We start from the raw sequence: 10167 nt of genomic DNA, 5'->3' as shown, positions 1-10167 counted from the left end.
ATATATAGAAGAGAAAAAGTAATATCTTTTCCTAACTTATCTCAACATCATGGCTGACACTCTTATAGCAAAGACAGATTAATAAGAAAAAAAAATTTATTGACTACAAGTTTGTATGATACAGGAGACTTCAGAAATGAAGACCCAAATACCCAGGAAAATTTTATTTTAATGTATAGTTGTACAGAGCATAACCAGAGGACAAAATTCTTTTTGCTTCTGATTACAAGGCAGGACCCCTCTGAAATAAAGGCCTTATGACCTATTTTTCAGGAAGTTAGGTCAGAGAATTCTTTACAGATTGCCTCAGGGAAGAAAGGTGGGAGGACGGTGAGTGATCTTGTGCAGTTTTCTCAGATTTCCTGCAGCTTAAGATATACAGTATGCCAAGGGGCCATATTTGAGGATATTGGCATTAAGTCCTGCCATGTTGTACTGTTGAGTAGGGTCTGGGTGGGGTAGACTGAGGCAGGGTGGACATTCTTTCTGATGGTTGTTTAGAAAGAGATAGGTGGTAAGAAAACCCAAGCTTAAAAGTAGTTCAGAAGCTGGGCGCAGTGGGGCACACCTGTAATCCCAGTGACTCGGGAGGCTGAGACAGGAGGATCATGAGTTTAAACCCAGCCTCAGCAATTTAGCAAGGCCCTAAGCAACTCAGCGAGATCCTATCTTTAATAAAATATTTTTTAAAAGGCTGGGGATGTGGCTCAGTGGTTCAATCCCTGGTACCCAAAAAAAAAAAAAAAAAAGGGTTTAGACAGGGTATATGGAGCCAATTTGCTGAGCAGAGGCAAGTGCTGGGTGAGCTTAGAGCCGCATAATTTCTCAAAAAGACTGTGTTTGTGTCTTGGATAGAACTGTCCTGCACATTGCAGTGTGCTATCATGCCTGCAGAAAACCAGCCAAATGCAAATGTTTCCCCCAATTAAAAAAAAAATATATATATATATATATAATCTCCTTGGGCGGGGGGTTGTGGCTCAGTGGCAGAGCACTTACCTTGCATGTGTGAGGCACTGGGTTCAATTCTCAGCACCACATATCAATAAATAAAATAAAGGTCCATTGACAACTAAAAAAATATTAAAACTCTTTGAAAAAAAATCTTTGCATATTTCCAACCACTGGCAGCAACCCAGGCTGAAAAGATCCGAGGGTATCCAGTTGCATGTTACCTATGTGTTTATTTTCCTTATGTTATTATGAACCTGGTCTAATTGTTCTAGCCAAATAGCAGCTGAATTACAATGTGAATCTCAAGACACAAGAGTGGGCTCCCCTGCCCACATGGAGATTTCTCTGTCATGGCCTCCTTGGAGAGCCTAGGTCTGATAATAATAGGGGAAAGGGTCCTTTTGAACTGGCTGCTCTATAAATGTTGGCTAGAATGATCCTCAGACTAACAGCATTCATATATTCAAACATTTCTATCACAGTACCTTCCACGTTTCAATAAGGAGCAAGACAGGCAAGGTCCCTCTTCATAGAACTGATATTCTAGGGGAGACAAACAATCTCAGAGGACCCAGAGATGGACTGGGAGTGCTCAGAGGTAGAGTGCTTGCCTAGCATATATGAGGCCCAGAGTTCCATCCCCAGCCCTTTAATTAGTAACAGGGGTTAAGGTGATGTCCAGATAAAAGGTCAGAGGGTGATCAGGTGGGGTAAGCTGCTCACCAGGCAAGACCTCACTGAGGAGATTAACTGAACCTTGGCAGCTGCAGTGCTTGCATCTAAAACCAAAAATAGAGTTCATATTGATGCTGAGCCTTGTCTCTTTTTTTTTTCCATATTGAATCCTGTCATCTTAGGAAGAAATTATAATTATTAATGGATACAGGAACTTGTTGGAGGATGAAAAAAAAAGGATTAAAAAAAAGTTCTTCCTTCTCATTAAGAGATTTTCTGTTAGCTGAGTGTAGTGGCCCACGCCCATAATCCCAGTGATTTGGGAGGCTGAAGCAGGAGGATTCAGAGTTCAAAGCCAGTTTCAGCAATTTAGCCAGGCCCTAAGCAACTTAGCGAGACCTTGACTCAAAATTAAGAAAAAAATTTTTAAAAGAGGTGGGGATGTGGCTCAGTGATTAAGCAGGCCTGGAGTCATTCCTCAATACCAAAAAAAAAGAGAGACTTTCTGTTAAAATTTTAATTTGGGGGGACATACCCAGGATTGAACCTAGGGGCACTGTACCATTGAGCCACCTCCCCAGCCCCCCCTTTTTTTAAATTTTGTTTTAATTGTTTACACATGACAGTACAATGATCTTGAAATATCATACATTTGAATCAAATGGGGTATAATTTCTCATTATTCTGAGTGTACAGGTTGCAGAATCACATTGGTCATACAGTCACTTATATACATATATATATTTTAGTTGTAAATGGACCCTTATTTATTTATTTATATATGGTGCTGAGACTCAAACCCAGGGCCTCACACATGCTAGGCAAGCGCTCTGCCACTGAGCCACAATCTCAGTCCATCCCCAGCCCTTTTAATTTCTCATTTTGAGACAGGGTCTTGCCAAGTTGCTTAGGGCTTCGCTAAATTGCTGAGCCTGGCTTTGAACTTGCAATCCTCCGGCTTCAGCCTCCCAAGCTGCTGAAATTACAGGCCTGCACGACTGTACCTGGCAAAATTTTTTACTTTTTACTAATGTGTTTAATAATCCTAGCGATGTAAAGTGTATTTTTATGTTATTTTGATCAGTTATGTACAAATGATAATCACAATGATAACTCAATCCAGAATGAACATTTGATACCTAGCATTTGCTATCACAGGATCTGTATCTTTTCAGTTTCCTGTAAGGGAATAGGAGAGAGCAAATATACTTGAAGATTATTAATCTAGAATAAGCCTCCCCACCTTTTTTTTTTTTTTTTTTTTTTACACAACAAACCCTTAAAAATGTTGGTAAAATTAGGTATAGGACAGCAAGAAACTCACATATTTGAGTCTCAACAATCAAATCAGGCACCTGATAATACTTTTGGTTATGGCTACCACTTATTGATGCTTATCATGAATCCCACATTAAGGATTATTTAATGTAGTTCTCATGACGACACTTTAAAGCAGGAAACTTATTTTTATCATTTTATAGATGACAACAGTGAGGCCTAGCAAGGTTAAGGGTAGTGCCCCAAGTCCCAGGGCTCACACTAGAGCAGCCGGGATGGGAAGCCAGGTCAGCCTGGCCGCAGTCTCTCTATCACTTGGCTGTCCTGAGCCTCACCTCCCCTTCTTCTTTCTCTTTCCACCCTACAAGCTTTGGCTAGCTCACCCAAGAAAAAACCGTTTCCCTTTACAATTTCTTTTTTGGCAACATCTCTAACAAATATATGAAATGTGTAGTTGGATAGGCTCTATTAATTTTTTTTAGATTTACTGTTCACCATGGAATCCAGGATTTTGTCATTTGTTTAATGTCTTTTTACGGCCTTTGGTTGCAATTTAAGAAAAGCTTTATCTTCTTCAGTTGGTTATATTCCATTGGCTGCCTCTGGACTCTCCCTGACAGGCCTTTCTGCATCAAGATTGTGAAGGTTTAGAGTCTTTAAAAAATAAATAAATTGAGGGGCTGGGGTTGTGGCTCAGTGGTAGAGAGCTTGCCTAGCATGTGTGAGGCACTGGGCTCAATCCCTGGCACCACATAAAAATAAAAACAAATAAAATAAAGGTATTGTGTCCACTTACAACTAAAAAGAATAGTAAAAAAAATAATAATAATTTGAAAGACTGACTCTCTATGTATTCCCAGTGCTATCCTTAGTCATAAATACCAGTAATAATAGATGCCCTATTATTGTGTTGTACCAGGGTCCATATTTTGAGGTTAGGTAAGTGTCAGCCATGAAATATATGCAGTTTTGTGAAACAAATGTTGTTTTAATATGAAAATGAAACTGCTGTGCACCCATGTTCAAAGCAGCATTATTCACTATAGTGAAAAAGTAGAAACAATGCATTATCCATCCATAGATGAATGGATAAACAAAATCATGAACATACAGTGGAATATTACTCAACCTTAGAAAAGGAGGGCAGTTCTGATCATTGTACAACCTTTGGGGGGGAGGGGAGTCCAGGGATTGAACTCCGGGGCACCTAAACACTGAGCCACATCCCCAGCCCTTTTTGTATTTTATTTGGAGACAGGGTCTCACTGAGTTGCTTAGTGCCTTGCCATTGCTGAGGCTGGTTTTTTTAACTCAAGGTCCTCTTGCTTCAGCCTCCCAAGAGCCTCTGGGATTACAGGCTTGTGCCACTGCACCAGGCCCATAAGCAACTTTGATGAACCTTGAAGACATTACCAAACATTAAGGGGATGTGTTAGTCACAAAAGGACAAACACCGTAGTATTCCATATATGTAAGGAATGCAGAGCAGTCAAACTCATAGAGATAGAAAGTAGAGTGGTGGTTGTGGGGCTGGCAGGTGGGAGGAGTGGGGACTTAGTGTTTAATGGGTGCAGAGTTTCAGGTTAAGAAGATGAAAACAATTTTGGAGATGGATGGCAGTGCTGGTTACATAGTAGAAATGTTCGTACTAATGCCACAGAACTGCATGCTTTAAAATGGTTTAAATCATAAGATTTATGCTATGTGTAAATTCACCACAATAAAAAAAACATGCAGAAGCTGTGGCTTTTACCAAATAAAGGAATAAATTAGTTTCTTTTTCAAATAGTCAATTATAATACACTTTACTAAAAGCCAAATTAAAGAGACTTTCTTAACTAGAAAATGGCACATTTGTAGAAATGATGGAACACAATGATTTAATATTTATTTATTTAATTTTAATATTTATTTAATTTTCAAAGAATTACTAATTTATCATAAAATACAGTGCATATGTATGTTTGATTTCTTTTCTTTTTTTTTTTTTTTTTTGGTGGTACTGGAGATTGAACCCAGGGGTGTTCCCCAGCCCTTTTTATTTTATTTTTATTTTGAGACAGGGCCTCACTAGGTTGTTTAGGGCCTTGCTAAGTTGCTGAGGCTGGCCTCAAACTTGTGATCCTTCTGTCTCAGCCTCCTGAGTTTCTGGGATTATAGGAATATACCACCGCACCTAGAAGTACATTTGATTTTTAAGACATTTTCATTTGAACTCAGTTTGACTAGCTATTAAATTGTCATTCAAGACAAGCAAATTAACAGTACTTCATAATAAATAATTAACTTGCTTTCCTGCAACTAGGATTAATGCACTACCCTGCATCGTATTTCAGGATTATCAGGTCTCAGCGGACGAAAAATTCTTCTTGTATTACATCTTCTTACCTTAAAAAAAAAAAAAGTAACAATGATCAAAATATTGCTTACTTATTTATAGATAGCATTTTTTTTTCTTGGAGTGAAAGTTCAGAATAGGTAATAGCATAAATGCTATTGGGTTTTGGAAGAAATATATAGCAAAATAATGGAAAACCCACATGGATGGATATTCTTATTATTTCTTAAAGAAATCATAGTTCCCCTAGTGTGTGGAACCTGTAGGATGGTCCCTGTGATGGATTCTTACCATCATCACTGTGAAAGGAACACACACAAAAAAAATTATTGAGAAAATCCTGTGTGCACATAGAGTGCAGAGTAAACCATTTTCACACCAAGGAAAGGACCATCTTGTTTTGTGCTGGGGATTTAATGTGCTCTGCCACTGAGCTATATCACAGGGACCATCCTACAGGTTCCACACACCAGGGGAACTATGATTTCTTCAAGAAATAATAAGAATATCCATCCATGTGGGTTTCCCATTATTTTGCTATATATATGTATTTTTTCCAAAACCCAAGAGCATTTATGCTATTACCTATTGTGAACTTTCACTCCAAGAAAAAAGAATGCTATCTATAACTCACACTCCATAGCTTGCTGTTCAGAATCCTCCTGACCTCTTCCCAATGTTGCTTTTCCACCTTCACCTCCTGCTCTTCTTGTTGTGTTCTGTTCATTGATACCTGTGTTAATTAATGGGTCTGATATGCGCTAGACACAATCCTAGGCCCCTGGAATCAGGAGGGGAAGCAAAAACCCTAAAATGGTACCTACTTTCGTGGAAAGAAGCACATGGCTAAAGGTAAAATTCTGCAGAGTGTTAAGGGGATCCAGTCTAGTCTAGAGGTCAGGTGTGTTGTCCCTGAAGAAGTGACAATTTGAACCGAGATCTATTGATGCCTCAGAGTTACCTAGACAAAGGGGTTAAAGGTGTTGCGACTGTTGGGATGCCCTTCTGTCCCTGGTCTAGAGGTAGACACACATGACCCAACTGGGTCTGATACCCCCCTGCAAGTCAAATCCTGAACAGAGTCACCTGAGCACATAAAACCACTGCAGCTGCTTCACCCTGACCACGGGGCCCTAAGGAAGTGTCCCCTGGTCCCACCTTCCAGGTTTTTCTGAGCTACCTGGTTCCAGCCCCGGCCCAGGCATGGTCCCCCAGTTCTCCTTTGATTTTGTGAGTCAGACAGTATCCTCCCATTTTTTGCTGAGTTAGTCCTGATGGTAACTAAAGAAAGAAACCAGACTCCCCTAGAGGAGCCAGAAGGTCTCTGAAGAGGGAAGCTCAAGGGATATTCCACATCCCTGATGCCTTGACACTCACTTTTCTTGACCTGTTGGCTCACGTTTTCCATTTTTTTTCCCCTTGGTAATTTTTGGGGGCTACCTCCATTATTTGATTATTCACCTACAGATATATATTTTAACTGATTATTTTTTCTTAAGGAAGGGAGAAGAGAGGATAGAAGGAAGGAAAGGGTAAAGGAAAAGAGAGAAAGAAAGGACTGGATAAGATAGAAAGGGGGTGGAAAAGGAAGAAAGGAAATACATCCAGCTGAGTAGTTTCTCCCCTACCAGAAAGCAAATGACCCTCTCTGGAATGCCCAGAACCTGCTTATTGGACTTACAAAAAATCCTGCCTGGCATTGATAATATATGTCTGTATTCTATTCTGCTGGATAGAACTTCTTTGGGACAGGATCTTTTCAAATTCCTCATTTTCTCCTCCACTGCGCCTGAGTCCTGTGCTTTAACCTAATAGATGTTACAAAGATCTTGGTTGGCAGCCAGGAATGAAGGCACATACCTGTAATCCCAGCTACTTAGAGACTGTGGAAGGAGAACTGCAAGTTCAAGACTGGCTGGGCCAATTTAGTGAGACCCTGTCTTAAAATAAAAAGGGCTAGGATTAAGCTGGGCATGGTGGTCCACATCTACAATCCAACCACTTGGGAGGCTGAGGCAGAAGGATCACAAACTTGAGGCCAGCCCTAAACCAGGCCCTAAGCAACTTAGTGATACCCTGTCTGAAAATTTTTAAAAAGGGCTGGGGGTGTGGTTCAGTGGTAAAGCCCCTCTGGGTTCAATCCCCAGTACCTCCCCAGCCCCCCACCCTTATTAATAGGGTGAGGGCTGGGACTGTAGTTCAGGGGTAGAGTACATGTCCAGCATGTGCAAGGCCCTGGGTTCACTTCCTAGTACAACAGAAAGAAGAAAAGGAAAAAATAAATAAAATAAGCAAATCCATATTATTTTTCTGCCTATAACATAAGAGAATTTCCAATTTATCACACTGGTATCTAGATTTCATGGGGCTTTTTAAAATTTGCACATTTGCTAGGCAGAAAATGATGTCTTGTTTGTTTTCATGTCTTTGATTGTTGTGAAATCGAACATATTTCCCAGAGATTTTTAAAACTAGTTTTATTTTTTCCTTTTATGAATCATCTACTCCTGTCAAAGCATTCTTAATCAGGCACTCTGCTTACCAAGTTTGAAAACGTTCCTTAAGATGCTGAAGAACTTTCGTTACTACATAGTCAATGAAGTTGGAACTCTCAGCACTTTCTTCAGGAGGAATCCCCAATGCAGACTTAGGGGAAGGTAGAATGCTTGATTCTACCACTGGGTCATCTTGTTTGGAAGAATTTCCTTCATGAGCTCTTGGAACTGCCTAAAAGAAGGATTGTCCAGTAAAATTAATACGTTGGTCAGGAATAGGCTAAGTTGTGCTGAGGGAACAAATTAGTCCCAACATTCCAGTGACTTCATATCACAAAAGTTTATCTCTTGTTCTTGTTACATGTCCCTTATAAGGGCACTACACTATATAGACACCTGGATGATAGAAGCACATCATCTTATGGCTAAGGCACCTGAACACCTTTTTTTTTTCTCAGCAGAGGAAGAATATACATGGCTTTTCACTTTTGTATCCTAGAAATAATCCTTATCGTTTTTACTCATATTTCGTTGGTCCCGCCTTGCGACATGGCATGACTTAACCACAATAGGAACCAGAAAACTGAAGTGAGCAGATAAAATGTTTAATGACTTTTGTTTGTGCCACTGGTATTAATGTGAAGTACAAAGTTTTGCTCTCAAGTTTTCCTAGGAAATTCACAATTTATGGATGTATGTGTGAAATGCCCATCCGTTACTCTTAATGAATTCTCAAGTGTGTTTGCTTCAATTTCAATCATTTACATGGCACTGAACTGACATGCAACCTGTTGTCATCTGAAGAGAACTATTTTGGAAATGTTTTTCAATAAATACCCTTATCAGAAGAACTAAAGCCAAAAAAATGAGGCCAGGTTGAAGTGAGTAACTTTATAAGTTTTCAAGTTTATAAAGGAATGGCTTGCATAAGATTTTCCCCTTCTTTTTTAGTGAATATAATATTCATAAAACTGTATAAAGCCTTTTTGTCTAGTTTAATAAATAACCTTAAAGTAAACACACCTGTAACTACAACCAGGACCCGAATGTTTTTCACTTCAATGCTTGCTCTTTTATGGGTTTGCACTTTCCCTTACATGATTAAATAAGAACCGGGTCCAGATGGACCTGCTTGAGTTTGCATTCCAGTTCTCCCACTTACTAGCTACCCTTGTACTAGTTGCTTCTGTTCTCTTGTACCTCATCTGAAACATTGGGAATATAATACTACTTACCTGCTATGGTTTGGATGTGGCTTCTCCCCACCCAAATTGATGTTAACATTTGGTTCCCAGCAGAGCTTTATTGAGAAGTGGTGGAAGTGATTAGGTCATGTGGAAGTAAAGGTCCAGAGGGACTGGATCGATTACCACCAGAGCAGAAGTTATAAAGCAAGCCTGGCACCTCTCCCTCATACTTCCTCTTGGTCTCTCTCATCCATGTGCTCTCCTCACCTGCACACCTGCTTCCCTGTCCCTTTCCCATGTGGAGGAGCACATGGCCCTCGTCAGAAGCTAAGCAGAGTCACCCCATGATCTCGAACTTTCCAGTCTCTAGAACACTGAGCTAAATAAACCTCTTTATTTTTATTTTTTTATAAATCACTCATGCTTGGGTCCCCCATGGTGCTGGGAATTATTGAACTGAGGGCTTCATGCATGTTAAGCACAAACTGTACCCCAGTCTCTGTATTCTGTAACAGCAACAAAAAATGTACTAAGACATTACCTTATATGATCACTGAGGGGAATAAAATGGTCAGACTATATAGGAAAAAATGTTAGAACATTGCCCAAAACATAGTCAATGCTCTTTAGTGATGATGGTTATCATAAAGATATATATATATTGAAAACCATAATTTTATTTTATATGGAGGTTTTTATACATAGGTACTTTTGTTATCAATCTAAAGAACTTCAGATAAATCTGCTATTGTTACTCAGATACCCTAGAACGGGAGCAAATTAAAGTACAGAAAGGAAAATAATGATTAAAAAAATTACACATCAACTGTAGCTTTCTAAAGGTTGAAAGCACTGATAAAGATTTTCTTAAAATTTCATCCTTTAAGACAAGTTTTTTCTCATTGACCCAAAAGTCCATATGTGTGAGGATAATTAAACTCATTGAATTCTTTTGCCCTCCTAGAGTGTGACCTAATAATGTCACAGAATTTGAATCAGCAGCGACAGCAACAGTGGCTTTCAGCACCCTTTGGCTATGGTCTGCAAAAACAAATGCATTTTACATTATGATTCAAAATACATATGTCTACATTGTGTGTAAATATTCATATATCTGCACACTCACATGCACGTTGGAAATGAAAGTTCTATGACATGCATATGACTTACTCAATGCACTGCATGCTACTCTTTTCTGTCCTATATTTTGTGTATTTATTTATTTATTTATTTTAAAATG

General features: G+C 39.3%; 1 protein-coding gene across 10 annotated transcripts in view; it reads right to left on the bottom strand.

Annotated features, from left to right (window-relative positions):
• Positions 1-4783: 4783 nt before the first annotated feature.
• The window catches only part of Clul1 (clusterin like 1), a 46759-nt gene continuing 41375 nt past the window's right edge, over positions 4784-10167 (bottom strand). For 9 of the 10 annotated variants that reach the window (XM_078030303.1, XM_078030306.1, XM_078030301.1 and 6 more), the window contains 2 exons: positions 7788-7972; positions 4784-5295 (listed from right to left, as the gene is read on the bottom strand). In XM_078030303.1, the coding sequence (XP_077886429.1) occupies positions 5292-5295; positions 7788-7972 (189 nt within the window). In that variant the 3' untranslated portion in view covers positions 4784-5291. Of the gene's footprint in view, positions 5296-7783; positions 7973-10167 lie in introns of those variants that run through there. The other variant, XM_021728903.3, reaches the window with a different exon arrangement.

The sequence above is a fragment of the Ictidomys tridecemlineatus genome, chromosome 13 (genome assembly GCF_052094955.1).
Source record: "Ictidomys tridecemlineatus isolate mIctTri1 chromosome 13, mIctTri1.hap1, whole genome shotgun sequence".
NCBI classification, from domain to species: Eukaryota; Metazoa; Chordata; class Mammalia; order Rodentia; family Sciuridae; genus Ictidomys; species Ictidomys tridecemlineatus.
The sequence above is the reverse complement of the archived record's forward strand: the minus strand, read 5'-3'. Positions and strand labels throughout refer to the sequence as shown.